Genomic DNA, 24,616 nt, shown 5'->3' with positions numbered 1-24,616 from the left:
TTGATGCCCCCAACCACCGCTACAGAGAGTAGCATTAGGCGGTGGATGAAGGAAGGTGTGCAGCACAAAAGGCTGCAACTTGGTGGAAAGAAGAAGGATGTGAGAAGATCAGAGTTGGTTTATTTTATGCAATCCAAAAGTTGTAAATTATATTTCGTATTAGTTAACTTCTGCAAGTGTTAAGTTAATGAAGAGAAGGAGTTTGAGTTATTCCACTGTGTATTGTATTTCCTTGAGCTATTGGCTGAGGGTTAAAGTTAAGTTGTGTTGTAGAAGTGTTACGCGTCAAAGCTATGTTGAAAAGTTATTTTTCCATTGTAAATGTTGTAATGGTCTCTAAGGCTCAATGGAAAAGCTTTGTAAAGAGATAAGGGGAAGAGTTGTTCTACTCACTGGGTGTTTGGCGCGTTATCTTGCAAGAGGTATGCGTTGAATGTCTAGGTCGCACGCTTTCCATTTGGTTGTGTGGTGTGACATTTGGAACCAGACGTGACAATTTTATACTAATACTATATAAAATTTCTACCGCTTGGTTGAGAAGTAAGCAGTATAGCTAAGCCTTGATAGAAATTCCCTCTGTTCGATTCTAGCTTACCTAAGAAACCTTTCTCTTCGCTTACAATTGGGCAAGCATGAGGAAAATTTGCATTAAACATTTATTATCATGTATTTAACAACAAATAAGTATTACATGCATCTTTTATCGCATAACCCTAGCCTAGTCGCTCATTATTAGTCTCATACTTAGAACCCAACATGACTTATTTACTTATTGAGTTTTGCATGCAAAATTCTAAACAAACAATCTGTAATACCATGTTTATGAATGGTCCGACGGAATCACTTACAGTCGATATCATGTGTATTCCTTTAAGTTCATCGACTGATGGAAGTACTGTTCCTACTTGATCATTAGATTATATGTGTTTCATCAAGCACACATTAGTTTTCGATGCCACCTAACGGATCCTAATGGAAAGTTAACATACAGCTAGTGGGAGTAGTAGTGGGTCCTTTACAAAGTATATGTTTGTACTCATTCTTTTCTATGTTTAATAATTTAGGGAAAGATAGAGGTAAATAAAAGCTGGGGTGTGACAAGAACGGTTTGTGACATAGCATAAGAGGAATTACATTTGCTACCACTTTTTATATTTTTAGTCTTTGACTTTAAATATTTTATTTGTATTCTTTAACTATTTCATGTTATTTTCTTTAAAATTTAGATATGGTCCAAACTAGCATTATGTTTTGATAGCATTTTCTTGTTTTTGCCCAATCGTGATTTATGGACGTAGTTTTTAAATTATTTATCAAAGATTTAGTTAATTTTCCTCTTTTCTCTTTTAAATGCAAACTTGTTATTTATTTTAAAGTAATGACCTCAACTTTGTGTAAGAAGTTGGGTCATTACAATTATCCCTGTAGTGTCATTGTCAATCGATATACTTTAAGTAGGCGTTCTTTCTTTTTTATGTGTCCTTGTATTATTTAATTATACTTGAAATTGATAACCATTACTCATTATCTTCTCTTAGGATTTACACATATCGATAAATCATGGATGCACAAGAGTAGGTTATCCAAAGATTATGAATTGGGTGTAGAAAACTTCATCAATATTAGATTTTCTAATACAAATGATGCCTTTATTTTATTCGTTGCAGTTCTTGTTTGAAATGTAGGAATTGTGAAATAAAACAAAATCGCATTAGTATTCAAGATCACTTATATATGTTAATGAAATTGATGAAAGTTATAAACTTTTGTTTTGGCATGGTGAACAACTACCCTAACTCATCCTTATATGGGGAATCTTCTAAATTTGACATGTACATGTATGAAGAGAATGATGTTGGAAGTTGCTCATGAGGATTAGTTCGATTATGTTGGAACATTACGTTACCATTAGCGTTAATGTTACAACATGAGAAGTATGAACGTAATATATCTTTTGTTTGTTTCTCTCGCAATCTATATCATTATTAATTTTAAATTATTCATCTATATCATAAATATCAATATCCTTTGTCCTAATATTTTGAGAAAAAGATTTTCTTTTTTGCTTTCATGGATCGAAACCACCCATTCAAATTATTTTCTCTGATTCGACGGAATAATAAATTACAAATTCTAAACAGAAAATTATAAGATATTATTTCCAAAATTACAAATTCTTAAGTTGCTCGATACCATATTTCTTTTCAGGTTCTTTAGGTGCAGATCCCATTGTCCTCATAAACCTTTGGGCAAATTTATAGTATTGTTCCTCTTCAGTCTTAGCTTGGATTTGAGTGCTAGATTTCTCCTTAGGTTGTTCCTATGTAGAACCTTGAGCCTCATTTTGATCCCGCTTACACTGTCTATTACGTTGTTGAGGCGTGACTCTTATAACATATCAATCATTAGAAATGTATAGAAACAACTAACTTTATTACAAAACTTTTGACTTTTGACTTAAACATAACTTTGAACAACTCTTATGTTATTCCCTTGACTTCTGTAACGCTCCGAAAATTTAAGGTAAAATTTTCCTCGTTTTACGTAAAGTGCAAGTTTATATAATAATAATATAATATTAAATATATTATTATTATTAATATTTATTTTATTGGTTATAATATTAATATTATAATTATTATTATTAATTACTATTATAGAAATATTATTATTTCTAAAAAAATATATAGAAATATTATTATAATTATTATTATTAATTAATATTATAGAAATATAATAAATTTTTATTTATTTAATATTAATATTATTAATATATTATTATTATTACTTTATTATTATTATTATTATTTATATTTAATATATATATTATTATTTAATTTAAATTATTAATATTATATAATTATTAAGAATTATATATATATATATATATATAAATTTTTTTTTAAAAAACCCTAATTCGCGCCGCCCCCCCCCCCCCCCAAATTTTCTTCTTCTCTTCCGTTTCTTCCTCTCCACCGCGCGCCGCCGATCCATTTTCTCTCCTTCCTCCATCCTTCGCCCGACCACCGCCGCCCGTTCGCACACAGCTCATCTCTTCCTCCTCATTCTTTTCTCCTTCCGTCCGTGTCCGCCTTCATCTCTTCCTCCGTCGTCGTCTCCGTCTCCGAAAAACGAGCAGCCGCCGCGACCATCCATTTCGGATCTCCTCTCGGGTTCAAACAACCAAACGCCGCCGTGCATCCTCCGTCAGACCGTATCCGCCGTCGCCCTCCGCCGCGTGGAAGTAGGGCCAGTCGTCGGACAAGCTGCGTTCCATCCCGGTCGTCGAACGCCGAAATCCGTCGCGTGTGGTTGCCCGTTTCGCGCTGCAAAGACCCGACCCGGTTCCAAGCTGACCCGACCCGAAACCGCTTCCAGCCGAGCCGAGCGAGCCGCGTGAGCCGAGTCGAGCGAGCCGAGTGAGCCGAGCCGAGCGAGCCGAGCGAACCGAGCCGCAAGCCGAGTGAGCCGAGCCGCGAGCCGAGTGAGCCGAGCCGTGAGCCGAACCGAGCCGAGAACCAAGCCGAGCCGAGCCGAGCCGAGTCCAAGCCGAGCCGAGCCGAGCCACCTAAGCCTTCCTTCCTCCACTTCGGTTCACGGTGAGTTTTCGGTAAGGATTGTTTTGATGAATTCCCTAATGTTACCTCGTCCGATTCGAGTTTGAATGTTGGATTAAGATATGGCCCTACTTTTCTCCCTTGAAGGTAGTAAGGAGTTGACGCTTAAGTTCTCGGGTCCCGCGGCAGGCTTGTTTGGAGGTAGTCCTCCTTTCCTTGGGTAAGTCAACGGGTGTCGTTTCGGACCTTTTAAAGCGACTTCTACTAGAGTCATCAACTAAAACCCTTGTGTTATCGTTCAGGTTGATCCGTTGAGCGTGGATTCGATCGAGGGGCATAACCGAGTATCAGGTAAGGGTTTTCCTACTACTGGACCCCGAATCCAGACTGAAAACGTAGTAATCCACAGGGGATTACACGTTAGTGACTGTACTGAATAACTGTATGCGTGTTGACTGTTAAGTACTGTTATTATATTTGTCTGATGTAAATATACTGTGACTGCGAGTTGTGGATTGAGGTTTTATGTTGATGGACCTTGAAGTTACGGTTCAGTATGTAGTAAAACACTGGTCTGGATGTGGTTCAGGGAATTTGGACGGGGATGGACAGTGAGTCCGGTTTTGGTTGGTTAGTCGATTGGACCTAGGGTTTTCCCTATTGGTGTGCGAATCGGTAATGCATATAGCAACTGAGGGTGTAGATGTTTAAGCATATACTATCTGACTGATGTAGACAGTTTAGTTTGGACTGAGGGGTAACGGTTAGCTTCATCTATGGGGTAGTGTGCCTTACAGATATGTGCGTCCTTCGGGAGCACTAGACTGATATGTGCGTCCTTCGGGAGCACCAGACTGATATGTGCATCCTTCGGGAGCACTAGACTGATATGTGCATCCTTCGGGAGCACTAGACTGATGTGTGCATCCTTCGGGAGCACTAGACTGATATGTGCATCCTTCGGGAGCACTAGACTGATATGTGCATCCTTCGGGAGCACTAGACTGTTATGTAGGGTACCCCCGAATAGGAAGTTAACTGTTGTCCCCTAACGGGCCCAGTAGTGGGTCCCTTACAGGGTATGTTTATACTCACCCTTTTTCTTCTTTAACTTTTCAGGTAGGGGTACAGCGAGGGGCAGACCGACGAGAGGCAGGAAGGATGCGTGAAGGCCATATGGACGCGTCTGGTTTTCTTATCGCTTCCGCTATGTATTTTGTCAGAATATTTTGACTTGTGATTTTGAATTGGTGGCTTGATATTTTATTTTGTGATTTTTTTTTATTATTTAAAATAGGGCCCGAAACTGTCTTTTGTAAGATTTTTAATGTTTTAATGAATCGTAACTGGTCCGTTTTAAATTTTATGTTGAATGGTCGAGTTTTGGTGTTTGGTAGTGACCTCAGCTTAGTCCGGAAAGTTGGGTCGTTACAGTTGGTATCAGAGCCTAAGTTTTAGGTTCTGTAGACTGACTTATAACGTGAGTCTGTGTTTTGTGTCCTTATGGCTGAAACGATCCTTGCCGCTCGTCAGGTACGCTCTCATGAAAGTATATGTATAACTCTACATGCATTACCTTACCTAAGTTAAAATGCAAATTCAATTACCATTTATGACTAAAAGGAATCGTTGGTGGTTGTTAGGGAAATGCCACCAAGGAGAGGTGCACGTAGGGGTGGCCGAGGAGGCCGAGGAAAGGGGAGCAGGACGCGTTCAGCCTGAGGTGCAGCCTGTAGCCCAAGCCCCTGACCCGGCTACGCCAGTTACTCATGCGGACCTAGCCGCCATGGAGCAGAGGTTTAGAGATATGCTTATGCAGATGCGGGAGCAGCAGAAGCCTGTCTCGCTAACTCCGGCGCCAGCTCCAGCGCCAGCTCCAGCGCCAGCTCCAGCACCAGTTCCTGCTCCAGCTCCGGCTCCGGTACCAGTTGCACCCCAGTTTGTGCCGGATCAGTTGTCAGCAGAGGCTAAGCATCTGAGGGATTTCAGGAAGTATAATCCCACTACGTTCGATGGGTCCTTGGAGGATCCCACCAGGGCTCAGATGTGGTTATCGTCCTTGGAAACCATATTCCGTTACATGAAATGCCCTGAGGATCAGAAGGTTCAGTGTGCTGTTTTTATGTTGACTGACAGAGGTACTGCATGGTGGGAGACTACAGAGAGGATGCTAGGTGGTGATGTGAGTCAGATCACGTGGCAGCAGTTCAAGGAGAGTTTCTATGCGAAATTCTTCTCTGCCAGTTTGAGAGATGCCAAGCGGCAGGAGTTCCTGAACCTAGAGCAGGGTGACATGACAGTGGAGCAGTATGATGCGGAGTTTGACATGTTATCCCGCTTCGCTCCCGAGATGATAGCGACCGAGGCGGCCAGAGCTGATAAGTTTGTTAGAGGCCTCCGACTGGACGTTCAGGGTTTGGTCCGAGCTTTCAGACCCGCTACTCATGCCGATGCACTGCGCCTGGCAGTGGATCTCAGTTTACAGGAGAGGGCTAACTCGTCTAAGACCACTGGTAGAGGTTCGACGTCGGGACAGAAGAGGAAGGCTGAGCAGCAGCCTGTTCCAGTGCCACAGCGGAATTTCAGACCAGGTGGTGAGTTTCGCAGCTTCCAGCAGAAACCTTTTGAGGCAGGGGAGGCTGCCAGGGTAAAGCCGTTGTGTACCACTTGTGGGAAGCACCATTTGGGCCGTTGCTTAGTCGGGACCAGGACCTGCTTTAAGTGCAGGCAAGAGGGTCATACAGCTGATAGATGCCCGTTGAGACTCACGGGGATCGCGCAGAACCAGGGAGCAGGTGCTCCACATCAGGGTAGAGTCTTTGCTACCAACAGGACCGAGGCTGAGAAGGCAGGCACAGTAGTGACAGGTACGCTCCCAGTGTTGGGGCATTACGCCCTAGTTTTGTTTGATTCGGGTTCGTCGCATTCTTTTATCTCTTCCGCATTTGTGTCGCATGCCCGCTTAGAGGTAGAGCCCTTATACCATGTTCTGTCAGTATCTACTTCTTCCGGGGAATGTATGTTGTCGAAGGGAAAGGTGAAGGCATGTTAGATTGAGATAGCAGGCCATGTGATTGAAGTAACGCTGATAGTTCTTGATATGCTAGACTTTGATGTAATCCTGGGTATGGACTGGTTGGCCGCTAACCACGCCAGTATAGATTGTTCACGTAAGGAGGTAACGTTTAACCCTCCCTCGATGGCCAGTTTTAAATTTAAGGGAGGAGGGTCAAAGTCGTTGCCTCAGGTAATCTCAGCCATCAGGGCCAGTAAACTGCTCAGTCAGGGTACTTGGGGAATCTTAGCGAGCGTGGTGGATACTAGAGAGGCCGATGTATCCCTGTCATCAGAACCAGTAGTGAGGGACTATCCGGATGTCTTTCCTGAGGAACTTCCAGGGTTACCTCCGCACAGGGAGGTTGAGTTTGCCATAGAGTTGGAGCCGGGCACGGTTCCTATATCCAGAGCCCCTTACAGAATGGCCCCCGCAGAATTGAAAGAACTGAAGGTACAGTTACAGGAATTGCTTGATAAGGGATTCATTCGACCGAGCGTGTCACCTTGGGGTGCGCCAGTCTTATTCGTTAAGAAGAAGGACGGATCGATGCGTCTATGCATTGACTATAGGGAGTTGAATAAGGTAACCGTGAAGAACAGATATCCCTTGCCATGGATTGACGATCTATTTGACCAGTTACAGGGAGCCACAGTGTTTTCTAAGATTGATCTTCGGTCGGGATACCATCAGCTGAGGATTAAGGATGAGGATGTACCGAAGACAGCATTTCGTTCCAGATATGGACACTACGAGTTTATTGTGATGTCTTTTGGTTTGACGAATGCTCCAGCAGTGTTCATGGACTTGATGAACAGAGTGTTTAGGGAGTTCCTAGATACTTTTGTGATCGTGTTTATCGACGATATCTTGATATACTCCAAGACGGAGGCCGAACACGAGGAGCATTTACGTATGGTTTTGCAAACACTTTGGGATAATAAATTGTATGCAAAGTTCTCGAAATGCGAGTTTTGGCTGAAGCAGGTGTCCTTTCTGGGCCACGTGGTTTCTAAGGCTGGAGTCTCTGTGGATCCAGCTAAGATAGAGGCAGTCACCGGTTGGACCCGACCTTCCACAGTCAGTGAGGTTCGTAGCTTTCTGGGTTTAGCAGGCTATTATCGACGGTTTGTGGAGAACTTTTCTCGTATAGCTACTCCTCTTACTCAGTTGACCAGAAAGGGAGTTCCTTTTGTTTGGAGCAAGGCATGTGAGGACAGTTTCCAGACCCTTAAACAGAAGCTAGTTACCGCACCGGTTCTTACTGTACCTGATGGTTCTGGCAGTTTCGTGATTTATAGTGATGCTTCCAAGAAGGGTCTGGGTTGTGTTTTGATGCAGCAGGGTAAGGTGGTCGCTTATGCGTCTCGTCAGTTGAAGAGTCATGAGCAGAACTACCCTACACATGATCTAGAGTTGGCAGCAGTGGTTTTTGCTTTGAAAATATGGAGGCATTATTTATATGGTGAAAAGATACAGATATTCACAGATCATAAGAGCTTGAAATACTTCTTTACTCAGAAAGAATTGAATATGAGACAGCGAAGGTGGCTTGAGTTGGTGAAGGATTACGATTGTGAGATACTATAAATAGAGGAGTTCTCTTCATTTGCAAGGGTGGGAAATTTTTTACTCCAGAAGGTCTAGAGAGAATTCTCTCAAGAGATAGAAGCCTCCTCAACTCCTATTATGAAATCGACCACCCTCGAAGATTGAAGCTCTTGAAGATACAAGCTTTCTTCCAAGACTCCAACTTCAAGAACGCCCTCAAAATTGAAGCTCCTTTGAAGATAAAAGATTTCTTCCAAGTCTCCAATTTCAAGAAAATCTTCGAAGATTGAAGCTCCTTTGGAGATCAAAGTTTTCTTCCAAGTCTCCAACTTCAAGAAAACCCTCGAAGATTGAAGCTCCTTTGAAGATAAAAGCTTTATTCCAAGTCTCAAATTTCAAGAACACCTTTGAAGATTGAAGCTCCTTTGAAGATACAAGCTTTCTTCCAAGTCTCCAATTTCAAGAACATCTTTGAAGATTGAAGCTCCTTTGAAGATCCAAGCTTTCTTCCAAGTCTCCAACTTCAAGAACACCCTCAAAGATTGAAGCTTCTTCTAAGATACAAGCTTTCTTCCAAGACTCCAACTTTAAGAACATCACGTGCTTCACTTCCTCAAATCAAGCGTAAGCATCCAGCCGAGAGAGAATCAGAGAATCAAATTCTAGAGATCGAACCACGTCACATCAAATCAACGTACATACAACATTAACACAAGTTCAACTCTACGAATCAAATTTCTTCAGAAATCTCGTTTGAACACCACCTGCACTCCAGCCGAGCCGCCCTGCGTGCATCTAGAGCCGCCTGCCTCAGCCGTTCGAGCCATCTTCCTCCCAGGCTAGCCGCCAAGCTTTTTGGTGAGCCACAAGCCTATTTTAGATCATTTCACCTATTTTGGTAAGTTTTGATTCGGTTTTGGAATACTCAACTAAGATTAAAATTTTGGATCTTAAATAATTTAATTTTAGTTAAATTAAATTATTTCTCTTAAAGGACCATTTGGACCAGTTGAAGTTGGAGTGTGGGATTTCTCCAATTAAGGGCTAACTTGTTGCAACCTCGACCTTGGGTAAGTTATTTCGACTGAATTCTTGAGCCCTTGGTCGTTTAGATGGTTAAGTTATTTAAATTTGGTGCTTTATGTTTGTTAGGACCTTTTTGCTTGGGAAGCGTGATATTTTGCTGTAGTTTTCGATTGAGATAATCTCCAGGTAAGAGATTCTACTACTGGACCTTCGAGTTACATTCAAGAGACCGCATGTATGAATATGTAACGCCCCAGCAAATTAGAGTTTCACCTCTAGAGTTTTTTTTCTTTCTTTTCTTTTCTTCAAATTGTTATGGATTTGATTATTGTGGACCTTATGCTTAATGTAAGGGTAAAGTTTTCCTTGGTTATTTTTTTAATTATTGAAGTTAGGGGGAAATAATTTAATTAATGATGATTAGCAAATTAATTATTTGCCTTGGAAAGGGTCAAGGGTGGTTTAATTGAAGAGAGAGAAAAGAGGGTAATTGAAGAGAGAGAAAAGAGGGTTTATTAAATTCTTTTATTATTTTAAATTCCTTTAAAAAGGAGGCATTGGGAGACGTGAGACTCCTCATCTCCCTAAAGAAGAAAAAAACCCTAGCCGCCGCCACTCTCCACGCCGCCGCTGCCGCCGCCGCCAGCTTCAAGCACAAGCGCCGGAGCCGGCCGCAGTAGAAGCCGAACCACCCTCCCAGCCGCGCCGGAAATCCGTCCAAGCCGATCCGCGCACGCCGGGCATCCATCGCAAAGCCGAACCCGCAGCCGCCACCCGAAGCCGATCCACCGCGCGTCTGCAAGCCGAACCCGTAGCCGCCAGCCGAAGCCGGAACTCGCCGCGCCGCTTCGATCTAAGGAGGACAGCCGACGCCGCGCCGCTTCGATCTAAGGAGGATAGCCGAGCCGCGTCGCGCCGCTCCGACCAAGCCGAAAGGAGCCGCTTAGATCTGACGCAGCCGGAACGTCCATCAGCCAGCCGTCGCGCCGTCGCGCCGACTGAAGCCCAGCAGCCAACGCCGAGCGTGCCTCCAGCCATCGAACCCGAACCCGGAGCCGCTCCACATCCGCGTGCCCGAACCCGGAGCCGAATCGGCGTGTGAGCCGCGTCCGCGCGTGAAGCCGCGCCGCGCGCTTCTGCGTAGCCGAGCCGCGTCTCCCTCCTGTTGCAAGCCGAGCCGCACGCGTAAATCCTTGTACCGAGCCGAGCCGCGCCTGCGCCAAGCCGAGCCAGTCCCTGTCCTCTTCCAGCCGAGCCGCCAAGACTAATTTGGCTCCATCCACCTAAATTTTGGTAATTTAATTAATTATTGTGGCATTTCCCAGTAAGACTCCATGTTTCGGACGTTAATTAAATTAATTTGGGACTAAATTAAGTTATTTTCCTTAAGGGACGTCTTGGACCAAGTAATCGCGGCAGCGCGGGATTTCTTCAGTAGGGGCTCGAGCACTGCAACCTCCCTCTAGGGTAAGTTATTTCAAATGAGTCTTGAACCGTTAGTCGTTGGTGACCTAATTACGAATCTTGGCATATTACACAGTTAGGACCTCGTCGCTTGGAAAGCGTACTTCCTCGCGGTTAGGACTCGTCAAGTAAATCTCCAGGTAAGAGATTCTACTACTAGCTCCATGCTTAGAAATATGAGACGATGTATACTCCAATTTTGCATGTTGAGGATTAGACGGTACGATGCCTGAAATCAATGTTAGTATGATGTAAATGACGGTATGGTTATACTATAGCCTGTTATGTGTGGCGAGAGCTGTTATAGCTATACGACGAATGTCGAGACGGAGAGGGCAGAGATGATTTATGTGATATGTTATATGCTGATGCCATGTGTATGTATACTGCAATTAGGGTACCTGTTAGCTTAATCTGTTAGAGTCGTACCTGCATGGGTGTCCTTCGGGATCACCACCTATTGAGGACTGTGTGGTTCGACGGGACGCCAGTCTAGCATGGATATAGATATGACTCGAATGACTCGACGGGGTCCTCGCATCCCGACTGTCCTAGGTGTCCCCCGGGGCTCCGAAGACCAGAGATACGTTCCTACGGGAGCGCATGTTGCACGTGTTCGGGAACGTGCCAGAGATTGGGTACCAGTTACAGGACTCTGACAGGAAGTTAACAGGCACCTAGTGGGACTAGTAGTGGGTCCCTTACTGAGTATTTTATACTCACTCTCTTCATTTTATGTTTTCAGGTAGAGGACGAGGCAAGGGCAAGGGCAAGCTGGCGAGCGACCCGAAGTGACCGTGGAGGGCCATAGGGACTACTGCTTCCGCTTATCCTTATTTTAGACTTTCGTATTTGAGTTTGAGTACTTTTCATTACTTAGCATCTTTTTATGTAGACAGGGCCCGAGTAGGACTTTAGAATGCATTACACTTTTTTGCATAACTACCTTGTTTAAATTTTCATAAATAAAATTTCTTAAACCTTATGCGTCTTTAATAAATTTCATGACTTAAACCACTTGTTCTATATTTAGTAATGACTTCGATTCAGTATAAGGAGTTGGGTCGTTACAGAATATATGGTTATGTATCAATGGTAGCTAAGTACATGACTCGAGGTTTTTGAGAGAGAGGCTGATATTGTAATTGCGTTTGCTGGTTGACTTTATAGTTAGCGCTGATAGTATGTCGATGCTATCGCCTACGTCCTAATGGCATAGTTGTGTGGTTGAGGATGACATGATATGATATGTTATGGTACGATATGTTATGGCATGATTTGCTGTAGTATGACATGTTATGATATGATATGTTATGTGGCTATGGATAGGGTGTATGTTAGCTTTACCTATTAAAGTCGTACCCACATAAGTGTCCTTCGGAATTACCACTCTTTTGACGACAATAGTCTGACGGGATCATTAGTCTGACATTGACATTGACACAAACATGATTTGAGAGATCCAACGGGATCGCTCACACTTATGACTGCATAATCCGACGGGACCACCAGTCTGACATTGACATTGACATTGACATGATTTGAGTGATTCGATGGGATCACTCACAGCCCGATCTTCTTAGATGTTCCCTTGGGTTCGCAAAAGACTAACTGCAAGGGTACCACTCTTCTGGACTCTAATAGGAAGTTAACAGACACCTAGCAGGACTAATAGTGGGTCCCTGATCGTAGCGAGCCATAAGGATATGTTTGTTTCCGCTTACGTCATGTGTCAGATTTCAGAGTTGACATTTTCCTTTCATTTTATTCTATTTTATTTATTTCTTTGTTTCTCTTTCCCTTTAAAACTAGTAGGGTCCGAGATAAGATTTTTTTTATTTATTTTCGTACATTCTATTTATGATTTTAACGATAATTCGCAGTTTAGTTTTATTTTCTGTTTACATTAAAATAAATTTTAAAATTTTCTTTTAAAGGAAAATCCTCAACTTAGTATAAGATGTTGGGTCTTTATAGATCTACATAAAAGTTTGGCTTCTAAATAAACATCTTCTCCCAGAGCAGCAACCTGATAAATTAGAAACACATATCAATTGCATGTATTTTGTCACTGATGTGCAAAAGTGAAATTAAATTTTCAGACCAAAATCAGATAATCAAAGCAAACAATAAAGACAAAAGTGAATAATTCAAATTAAAAAATAAATCTTCAGTAAAGACAATCAAACAACATACTTATAGATCTTCAATGTTTCCGTTGCCACAGTGAAGATGATATTGTAACGACCCAAATTTTCGAGGTAAAATTTTGTCATTTTATGTTAATTTTGGGGAATTTAAATTTTTTTGGTGTAAATTAATATAATAATAATATAATTTAATATAATTTAAATTATATTATTATTATTATTAATTATGTTATTATTATTATTATCATTAAATATTATTATTATTATTATTATTAAATATTATTATTATTATTATTATTGTTATTATTATTATTACTTAATATATATATATATGATTTTAATTTTTTTTTAAAAAAGAAAACCCTAAGCACGCCGCCCCCCCCCGACTTCTTCTTCTTCTTCCTCCATCCTTCACCCGACGCCGTCGTCCGCTACCTCCATCCCTTCTTCATCATCTTTTTTTTTTTCTTTTTTTTTCTTTCATCACTGTCGACATCCTCTATCTCCAGCTCGATTGTTCTTCGCCGTCTGCACGACCTCGTCTTTCGGCCACGAACGACCAACCGCTGACGGTCCTTCCAATCGGTCATTCGACCGTTCGCAAGCCCGCCATCCCCGACGATCCCTCTCTTCATCTCGTGCATCCGAGCAGGCCGTCGACTCCTCATCCCCGACCATCGATCGGCTGCTGACGCCCAGTCGTCGTCGGCACCGGTTCTTCTTTTGCCACCTTCAATCCGGTTTGCGCTGCACACCCGACCCGAGCCACCCTTTCGTTCAAGGACCGAGTCGAGCTAGCCGAGCCGTCATCCGTACCCGAGCCGAGCTAGCTGAGCCGCCATCTGTACCTAAGCCGAAATCGAGTCGAGCCGCAAGCCGCGATTGAGCCGATCTGCGAGTCGTGAGTGAGCCGAGCTGCGAGCCGCGAGTGAGCCGAGCCGAGGGCCCAGCCGCGCAAGCCACAAGTCGAGTCGAGCTGCGACCCAAGCCGAGCTCCCTGTCCACCGAACCACCTAAGCCTTCTTCCCTCCACTTCGGGTCACGGTGAGTCTTTGGTAAGAATTATTTTGGTGAGTTTTCCAATGTTGCTATAATCGATTCGAGTTTAGATATTGGAGTAAGACATGGCCTTATCTTTCATTCCTTGAAGGTATTAGGGATTTGACGCTCAAGTTCTCGGGTCCCACGGAAATTTTATTTGAGGATAGCTCCCTTTACTCAGGTAAGCCGACGTATGTTGTTTCAAATGATTTAAAAAGTGACTTTTACTAGTGTCATCGTTTAAACCCTTATGATTTCGTTTAGGTGGATTCGTTGAGCGTGGACTCGATCAAGGGGCATAATCAAGTTTCAGGTATGGGATTTCTTACTACTGGACCTCAGATCGAGGCTGGAAACGTAGTAATCCACAAGGGATTATACGTTAGAAACTGTACTGAATGAATTGATGCATGTTTGACTAATACATATCACTTATATGCTCTTGTCTGATTAAAGGTAGCGTGACCGTTAGTTGTAGCTTGTGTGCCATCGTGTGTACTGAGTTGTTTACGGTTAGACACCGATGCCCGGATGTTCTATGTATTGTAGTTGTGTTGGTGGGCTGTGTTGTGAGCTGGAATTGTACGTCGGTGGACCTTAAAGTCTTAATGTTAGGTGTGGTAGTCTATTGTTCGGATACTGGTTATGGAATTTTATCGTGGAAGGACTAAGAGTCCGTTTCTGATTTGACTAGTTGACTGGATCTAAAGAATATCACAATGATGTGTGAATTAGATACGCATATGGCAACTGAGGATATAGTTGTTTAAACCTATATTATCTGACTGGTGAAGCCTATGACGAAATTGTAATATGAACGTTGTCGGAATGTGACTGTTGTAGGCTGTTTAGTATGGACTGAGGGGTAACGGTTAGCTTCATCTATGGGGTAGGGTACCTTACTGATATGTGTATCCTTCGGGATCACTAGACTGATATGTGCATCCTTCGGGATCACTAGACTGATATGTGTATCCATCGGGATCACTAGACTGATATGTGCATCCTTCGGGATCACTAGACTGATAGGTGCATCCTTCGGGATCACTAGACTGATACGTGTATCCTTCGGGATCACTAGACTGATACGTGCATCCTTCGGGATCACGAGACTGATGTGTGCATTCTACGGAACCACTAGACTGTTTATGTAGGGTACCCCTGAATAGGAAGTTAATTGTTATCCCCTAACAGGCTCAGTAGTGGGTCCCTTACTGAGTATATCTTATACTCACCCTTTTTCCTCTTTATTATTTCAGGTAAGGGTACAGCGAGAGGCAGATCGATGAGGGGCAAGAAGGATGCGTGAAGGCCATATGAACGCGTCTGGTTTACTTTATGCTTCCACTGATGTATTTTTGTTACTCGTTATTTTCATTGTCAGATCGAGTCATGGTTAGAATATTTGGTTTGTGATTTTGTGTTTGATGATTTGCGCACTGTATTTTGGAACTCTCGTGAATGTAATTTAAAATAGGGCCCGAAACTGCTTTTGTCATATTTTAAAACGTCTTTAATGAATTGTAATCGATCCTTTTTGAGTTTGTGTGTTTTATGGTCGAGTCTTAGTACTGAGTAGTGACCTCAACTCAGTCTGGAAAGTTGGGTACGCTCTCATGAAATTATATGTATAACTCTATATGCATTACCTTACCTAAGTTAAACTGCAAAGTTAATTATCACATGTGACTAAAGGGATCATTGGTGGTTGTTAGGGAAATGCCGCCAAGGAGAGGTGCACGTAGGGATGGCCGAGGAAGCCGAGGAAGGGGAGCAGGACGTGTTCAACCTGAGGTGCTGCTTGTAACCCAAGCCATCGACCCGGTTGCGCCAGTTACTCATGCAGACCTTGCTGCTATGGAGCAGAGGTTCAGGGATTTGATTATGCAGATGCGGGAGCAGCAGCAGCCTGCCCCGCCAGCTCCTTCTCCAGTTCCAGTTGTGCCCCACGTCGTGCCAGATCAGTTGTCGGCAGAGGCCAAGAACTTGAGGGATTTCAGGAAGTATAACCCCACGACGTTCGATGGGTATTTGGAGGACCCCACTAGGGCTCAACTGTGGTTATCTTCTTTGGAGACCATATTTTGGTATATGAAGTGCCTGAGGATCAGAAAGTTCAGTGCGCCGTTTTCATGTTGACAGACAGAGGTACTGCCTGGTGGGAGACGACAGAGAGAATGCTAGGGGGTGACGTGGGTCAGATAACTTGAGGACAGTTCAAGGAGAGTTTCTATGCGAAATTCTTCTCTGCTAGTTTCAGAGATGCCAAGCGGCAGGAGTTCCTGAACTTGGAGCAGGACGCCAGGATAGTAGAGTTGATAAGTATGTTAGAGGCCTCAGGATTGATATCCAGGGCTTGGTTCGAGCCTTCCGACCCACCACTCATGCCAATTCACTGCACCTGGCAGTGGATCTCAGTTTACAGGAGAGGGCTAACTCGTCCAAGGTTGCAGGTAGAGGTTCGACCTTAGGACAGAAAAGGAAGGCTGAGCAGCATCCTATTTCAGTGCCACAGCGGAACTTCAGATCAGGTGGTGAGTTTTGCCGTTTCCAGCAGAAACCTATTGACGCAGGGGAAGCTGCCAGAGGGAAGCCGTTGTGTACCACTTGTGGGAAGCACCATCTGGGCCGTTGTTTATTTGAGACCAGGATTTGCTTCAATTGTAGGCAAGAGGGGCATACAGCTGATAGATGTCCGATGAGACTTACCGGGAATGCACGAAATCAGGAAGCAGGTGCTCCACATCAGGGTAAAGTCTTTGCTACCAATAAGACAGAGGCTTAGAGAGCGTGCACGGTGGTGACAGGTACGCTTCCAGTGTTGGGGCATTATGCCCTAGTTTTGTTTGATTCGGGTTCGTCACATTCCTTTATATCTTCTGCATTTGTGTTGCATGCTCGCTTAGAGGTAGAGCCCTTACACCATGTGCTATCAGTATCTACTCCTTTTGGGAGTATATGTTATCGAAAGAAAAGGTGAAAGGATGTCAGATTGAGATAACAGGTCATGTGATTGAAGTAACGTTGTTAGTCCTGGACATGCTCGACTTCGATGTAATTCTGGGTATGGATTGGCTAGCTGCTAACCATGCTAGCATAGATTGTTCCTATAAGGAGGTAGCGTTTAACCCTCCCTCGATGCCCAGTTTTAAATTTAAGGGAGAAGGGTCAAGGTCGTTACCTCAGGTAATCTCAGCCATGAGGGCCAGCAAACTGCTTAGTCATGGTACTTTGAGCATCTTAGCGAGTGTGGTGGATACTAGAGAGGTTGATGTATCCCTGTCATCAGAACCAGTGGTAAGGGACTATCCAGATGTCTTTCCCGAAGAACTTCCAGGGTTACCTCCTCACAGAGAGATTGAGTTTGCCATAGAGTTGGAGCCAGGCACGGTTCCTATATCAAGAGCCCCATACAGAATGGCCCCAACAGAATTGAAAGAACTGAAGGTGCAGTTACAGGAATTGCTTGATAAGGGCTTCATTCGACCGAGTGTGTCACCTTGGGGTGCGCCAGTTTTATTTGTTAAGAAGAAGGATGGATCGATGCATCTATGCATTGACTATAGAGAGTTGAATAAGGTAACCGTTAAGAACAGATATCTCTTGCGCAGGATCGACGAACTGTTTGACCAGTTACAGGGAGCTACAGTGTTCTCTAAGATTTATCTTCGGTCAGGATATCATCAGCTGAGGATTAAGGATGGTGATGTACCGAAGACAGCCTTTCGTTCCAGATACGAACACTATGAGTTCATTGTGATGTCTTTTGGTTTGACGAATGCTCTGGCAATGTTTATGGATTTGATGAACAGAGTGTTTAAATAGTTCCTAGACACTTTTGTGATCGTGTTTATTGATGATATCTTGATATATTTCAAGACAGAGGCCGAGCATGAGGAGCATTTACGTATGGTTTTACAAACCCTTCGGGATAATCAATTGTATGCAAAGTTCTCAAAACGTGAGTTTTGGCTGAAGCAGGTGTCCTTTCTAAGCCATGTGGTTTCTAAGGCTGGAGTTTCTGTGGATCTAGCTAAGATAGAGGCAGTCACCAGTTGGCCCCGACCTTCCACAGTTAGTGAGGTTCGTAGCTTTCTGGGTTTAGCAGGTTATTATCGACGGTTTGTGGAGATCTTTTCCCGTATATCTACTCCTCTTACTCAGTTGACTAGAAAGGGAGCTCCTTTTGTTTGGAGCAAGACATGTGAGGACAGTTTCCAGAACCTTAAACAGAATCTAGTTACTGCACCGGTTCTTACTGTACTAGATGGTTCAGGCAGTTTTGTGATTTACAGTGATGCTTCTAAGAAGGGTTTGGGTTGTGTATTGATGCAGCAAGGTAAGGTAGTCGCTTATGCTTCTCGTCAGTTGAAGAGTCATGAGCAGAATTACCCTACACACGATTTAGAGCTGGCAGCGGTGGTTTTTGCATTGAAGATATGGAGGCATTACTTGTATGGTGAAAAGATACAAATCTTCACGGATCATAAGAGCTTGAAATACTTCTTTACTCAGAAGGAATTGAATATGAGACAGAGAAGATGGCTTGAGTTAGTGAAGGATTACGATTGTGAGATACTGTATCATCCAGGCAAGGCAAATGTGGTAGCTGATGCTCTTAGTAGAAAGGTATCACATTCAACAGAACTTATTACCCGATAGGCCCCATTACATCGAAATCTTGAGAGGGTTGAGATTGCAGTGTCAGTAGGGCCAGTCACTATGCAGTTAGCCCAGTTGACGGTACAGCCGACTTTGAGGCAAAGGATCATTGATGCTCAGAGTAACGATCCTTATTTGGTTGAGAAGCGTGGCCTAGCAGAGGCAGGGCAAGCTGTTGAGTTCTCCATATCCTCTGATGGTGGACTTTTGTTTGAGAGGCGCCTCGGTGTGCCATCAGATAGTGCGGTTAAAACATAATTATTATCTAAGGCTCACAGTTCCCCATTTTCCATGCACCCGGGTAGTACGAAGATGTACCAGAACCCGAAGCGGGTTTATTGGTGGCGTAATATGAAAAGAGAGGTGGCAGAATTTGTTAGTAAATGCTTGGTGTGTCAACAGATTAAGGCACCAAGGCAGAAACCAACAGGTTTATTACAACCCTTGAGCGTACCAGAATAGAAGTGGGAAAACGTGTCCATGGATTTCATTACGAGACTGCCTAGGACTCTGAGGGGTTTTACATTGATTTGGGTTGTGGTTGACAGACTCACCAAATCAGCGCACTTCATTCCGGGTAAATCCACCTATACCGCTAGTAAGTGGGCACAGCTATACATGTCTGAGATAGCGAGGCTTCATGGAGTGCCAGTGTCAATTGTTTCTGACAGAGACGTCCGTTTCACTTCCAAATTCTGGAAGGGTTTGCAAACTGCTATCACGAGGTTAGACTTTAGTACAGCTTTCTATCCACAGGCTAACGGTCAGACCGAGCTTTTGGACGAAGTTTTAGAGGATATGTTACGAGCGTGTGCATTAGAATTTCCAGGCAGCTGGGACTCCCACTTGCATTTGATGGAATTTGCTTATAATAACAGTTTTCAGGCTACTATTGGCATGGCACCATTTGAGGCCTTGTACGACAAATGTTGTAGATCCCCTGTATGCTGGGGTGAGGTGGGTGAGCAGAGATTGATGGGTCCTGAGTTAGTTCAGTCTACTAACGAAGCGATACAGAAAATTAGATCACGTATGCATACCGCACAGAGTAGGCAGAAGAGTTATGCGGATGTGAGACGGGAGGATCTTGAGTTTTATGTGGGGGACAAAGTGTTCTTGAAAGTGGCACCCATGAAAGGTGTCTTACGATTTGAAAGGAGAGGGAAGCTGAGTCCTCGCTTTGTTGGGCCGTTTGAGATTCTGGAGCGGATTGGCCCTGTAGCGTATTGCTTGGCGTTGCCACCATCACTCTCGACAGTTCATGATGTGTTCCATGTTTCTATGCTGAGGAAGTACGTACCGGATCCATCCCATGTAGTGGATTACGAGCCACTAGAGATTGATGAAAACTTGAGCTATATAGAACAACACGTTGAGGTGCTGGCTAGGGAGGTGAAAATGTTGAGGAATAGAGAAATCCCTTTGGTTAAAGTCTTATGGCGGAATCACAGGGTTGAAGAGGCTACATGGGAGCGAGAAGATGACATGAGGTCTCGTTATCCCGAATTGTTCGAGGAATAAAGCTTTTTGAGGAGGGAAGAATGTAACGCCCCAAATTTTTTAGGTAAAAATTTTGTCATTTGATGTTAATTTTGGGGAATTTAAAATTTTTTGGTGTAAATTAATATAATAATAATATAATTTAAATTAAATTATTATTATTATTAATTATTTTATTATTATTATTATCATTAGTATTATTATTATTAATTATTATTATTATTAATTATTATTATTATTATTATTACTTAATATATATATATATGATTTTAATTTTTTTAAAAAGAAGAAAACCCTAAGCACGCCGCCCCCCCCCCCCCCCCCCGACTTCTTCTTCTTCTTTCTCCATCCTTCACACGACGCTGCCGTCCGCTACCTCCATCCCTTATTCTTCATCTTTTTTTTTTACTTTTCTTTCATCACCGTCGACATCCTCTGTCTCCAGCTCGATCGTTCTTCGTTGTCCGCATGACCTCGTCTTCCGCCCACGAACGGCCAACCGCCGACGATCTTTCCAATCGGTCATCCGACCGTTCGCTAGTCCGCCATCCCCGACGATCCGTCTCTTCATCTCGTGCATCCGAGCAGGCCGTCGACTCCTCATCCCCAACCATCGATTGATCGCTGACGCCCAGTCGTCGCCGGCACCGGTTCTTCTTCTACCACCTTCAATCCGGTTTGCGCTGCACACCCGACCCGAGCCACCCTTTCGTTCAAAGACTGAGCTGAGCTAGCCGAGCCGCCATCCGTACCCGAGCCGAGCCGCAAGCCGCGAGTGAGCCGAACCGCGAGCCGCGAGCCGCGAGTGAGCCGAACCGCGAGCCGCGAGCTAAGCCAAGCCGCAAGCCGCAAGCCGAGCCGAGCTACGACCCAAGTCGAGCTCCCTGTTCACCGAACCACCTGAGCCTTCTTTCCTCCACTTCGGGTCACGATGAGTCTTCAGTAAGAATTATTTTGGTGAGTTTCCCAATGTTGCTATAATCGATTCGAGTTTAGATATTGGAGTAAGACATGGCCCTATCTTTCATTCCTTGAAGGTATTAGAGTTTTGACGCTCAAGTTCTCGATTCCCATCACAGAGGATTATACGTCAGAAACTATACTGAATGAATTGATGCATGTTTGACTAATACATATCACTTATATGCTCTTGTCTGATTAAAGGTAGCGTGACCGTTGGTTGTAGCTTGTGTGTCATCGTGTGTACTGAGTTGTTTACAGTTAGACACCGATGCCCGGATGTTCTGTGTATGGTAGTTGTGTTGGTGGGCTGTGTTGTGAGCTGGAATTGTACGTCGGTGGACCTTAAAGTCTTAATGTTAGGTGTGGTAGTCTATTGTTCGGATACTGGTTATGGAATTTTATCGTGGAAGGACTAAGAGTCCAATTCTGATTTAACTAGTTGACTGGATCTAAAGAATATCACAATGATGTGCGAATTGGATACACATATGGTAACTGAGGATATAGTTGTTTAAACCTATACTATCTGACTGGCGAAGCCTATGACGAAATTGTAATATGAACGTTGTCGGAATGTGACTGTTGTAGACTGTTTAGTATGGATTGAGGGGTAACGTTAGCTTCATCTATGGGGTAGGGTACCTTACTGATATGTGTATCCTTCGGGATCACTAGATTGATATGTGCATCCTTCGGGATCACTAGACTGATATGTGTATCCATCGGGATCACTAGACTGATATATGCATCCTTCGGGATCACTAGACTGATACGTGTATCTTTCGGGATCACTAGACTGATACGTGCATCCTTCGGGATCACGAGACTGATGTGTGCGTTCTACAGAACCACTAGACTGTTTATGTAGGGTACCCCTGAATAGGAAGTTAACTGTTATCCCCTAACGGGCCCAGTAGTGGGTCCCTTACTGGGTATATCTTATACTCACCCTTTTTCCTCTTCATCTTTTTAGATAAGGGTACAGCGAGGGGCAGACTGACGAGGGGCAAGAAGGATGCGTGAAGGCCATAAGGACGCGTCTGGTTTTCTTTATGCTTCCGCTGATGTATTTTTTTTACTCGTTATTTTCATTGTCAGATCGAGTCATGGTTAGAATATTTGGTTTGTGATTTTGTGTTTGATGATTTGAGCACTGTATTTTGGAACTCTCGTGAATGTGATTTAAAATAAGGCCCGAAACTGATTTGTCATATTTTAAAACGTCTTTAATGAATCGTAATCGGTCCTTTTTGAGTTTGTGTGTTTTGTGGTCGAGTCTTAGTACTGAGTAGTGACCCCAGCTCAGTCTGGAAAGTTGGGTAGTTACAGATATAGATCCTCAAGCTATAAAAAAGCAATCGAGAATTGCAAGAGTTTATAATTTAATAGATACCAATATAAATTGTAATAGTCACTTCCATCAGTTCTCTAATCTCTATAACATCATCCCACCTATCTAACCCTACATATGTGCTTCAAGAGAACATAATTCTCGTTGTTACTGGGATCTAATTTGAGAAGCTTCTTGCCAACACCAAATTTCTATGAAATTTGCAAGCACTTAACAATATTCTCCATATTACAACATGAGGAACAATTGGCATTTTCTTTATGAAATTGTAGGCCATGTCCACATAACCCGAACGACACAAAAGATCCACAACACATTCATAATGCTTCATTTCTGGTGCAAGTTTATGTGTTTTCCATGGTCTTAAAGTGTTCCACTCCCTTGACTACCAATCCTACATGAGCACAAGCTACTAAAACTCCTACAAAAGTCCCATGAGTTGGGCAAATGCCCTCTTTCAACATTTGATCAAATACACCAAGTGCAGACTCCGCAAAACCATTCACAACAAGACCTGAAATAATAGAAGACCATGACACTGAGTCTTTAGTTTTCATGTAATTAAAAACCTGTTGTGCCTTCTCAACCATGCCACACATTTACAATACATATCAATCCCTTGAAGGCACTTCATTAAAAAACTTCTTTACAACAACTAAATTCCCTACCTTTGCATACCCCATAATCATTGCATTCAACGATACTATATATTTTTATTTCATCTGATCTCTACCTACGAAATAACCTAAACCCAATATGTACAAATACTCAAGACCAAAATAGGATATATAAACAAACTTACTGTTACTAAGTTATGTTATCATTTATATCTTGTATTATTATTATTTGCAAAAGGTATATTAACTTGTATAAATCTATTAAAATAATAAAAACAAGATGCTTTCCCTCATTTTGACCCACAAGAAAAGAAGGAGAAAAACAGTATCAAATTTAACGTACATAAAGAAAGCTCTTAAGATCCCTTCCTAATGCAATATCTCTCAAGACAGAATTGGCCCTATTGATCTCAACTCTTAATCCAAAGGCAATCTCTTTCACTGGCTCCTCTAGAATGGGAACTTGAGGGATGTGCGACAAAGGCCTGTATGGAAAAGGTATCATCAGCATACACTTAATCAAGAAATTATTGCTCCTCCTATAACTCCATCGGACAACTTTTTTTCTCTCCACAGAAAAATATCAGCGACTGTAGGGTAAACAATTATCATATTATACATCAATGAAAATTGGTTTTTCGTGAATGTAGAGCTATAGCGAATTAGGAAAATGTACAATTTGCACTAGTTTGAATTTCATAGTTAAATTTGAAAACTAACAATAACACTGGACTAGATAATCAAGCAAAAAAAATATTCATTTGCAACCTGAAATTGCAAATTCGAAAGACCTAAAGGATTCTAAACCAACAATTATAGAAACTTACCAAGAAAATTATGATAAACAAAAGCTCTAGGCTCCTAAGAAATGAACTCAACCCACTGATCCCCTTCCCTTCCCCAACCCATCACTACAACAACAACAATATTGCCAAAATCAAAATCAAAATCAGTTGATTCCTGTAACAAACGAGCTTAAAGAGTAACACCCATTGCATTACCAAATTACCTTTGAAATGCTGTATGTCGGACGGAAGAGAGACGGTGGTGAGAAGTTTCAGGAGGAGAGAAGAACCAAAGAGCAATAAGCATGAGAAACTCAAGTGTCAAAACGAGGGTCATGATCATCTTCAAAAGCTGGAATGTGGACCATTTCTTACCCTGTAACTTGATGTGTATTTCCCTTTAGATAATGCCATTGACAGAATGAAGAGGCTACAAAAGAATCAAAACAACAAGTTGGTTCTGAAACACGGCTGGTGGAATTAAAAGGAAAATAAATATATAGTAAGTGAGGGTTGGGAAAATTAGCCATCGAAGAAAGTGGGAGAGAAATTTTGGTGGGTAATTGGAGGATTGAATTTGTGTACCATATATCCACTCTTAGAATCAACAAAAATCAACATGAAAATATCAAACAACAAAATCATCCATGTTTAACATCCAACCACTTAGAAGTAGACATATAATAATAATAATAATAATAATAATAATAATAATAATAATAATAATAATAATAATAATAATAATAATAATAATAATAATAATAATAATAATAATAATAATAATAATAATAATAATGAAATCTCACACCATTCTACTATTAAAACGTCTCACAAGATCAGTACAAAAACAAAACCAGAAAGGGAAAAAAAACTACTTACGCTTTCGTAGAGATG

At 42.5% G+C, this 24,616-nt stretch overlaps 1 protein-coding gene across 1 annotated transcript; it reads right to left on the bottom strand.

The window, feature by feature from the left end:
- Window positions 1-22,324: 22,324 nt before the first annotated feature.
- On the bottom strand, window positions 22,325-24,295 carry LOC127151322 (reticulon-like protein B3). The gene is made up of 3 exons (XM_051090815.1): window positions 23,947-24,295; window positions 23,281-23,422; window positions 22,325-22,834 (listed from the first exon to the last, which is right to left on the bottom strand). The coding sequence occupies exons 1-3, from the start codon at window positions 24,063-24,065 to the stop codon at window positions 22,823-22,825; spliced, it is 273 nt and encodes a 90-aa protein (XP_050946772.1). The 5' UTR covers window positions 24,066-24,295; the 3' UTR covers window positions 22,325-22,822.
- Between the last annotated feature and the right edge of the window lie 321 nt (window positions 24,296-24,616).

Source organism: Cucumis melo, chromosome 10 (genome assembly GCF_025177605.1).
Source record: "Cucumis melo cultivar AY chromosome 10, USDA_Cmelo_AY_1.0, whole genome shotgun sequence".
In the NCBI taxonomy this organism is placed as follows: domain Eukaryota; kingdom Viridiplantae; phylum Streptophyta; class Magnoliopsida; order Cucurbitales; family Cucurbitaceae; genus Cucumis; species Cucumis melo.
This window is presented reverse-complemented; position numbering and strand designations above follow the sequence as displayed.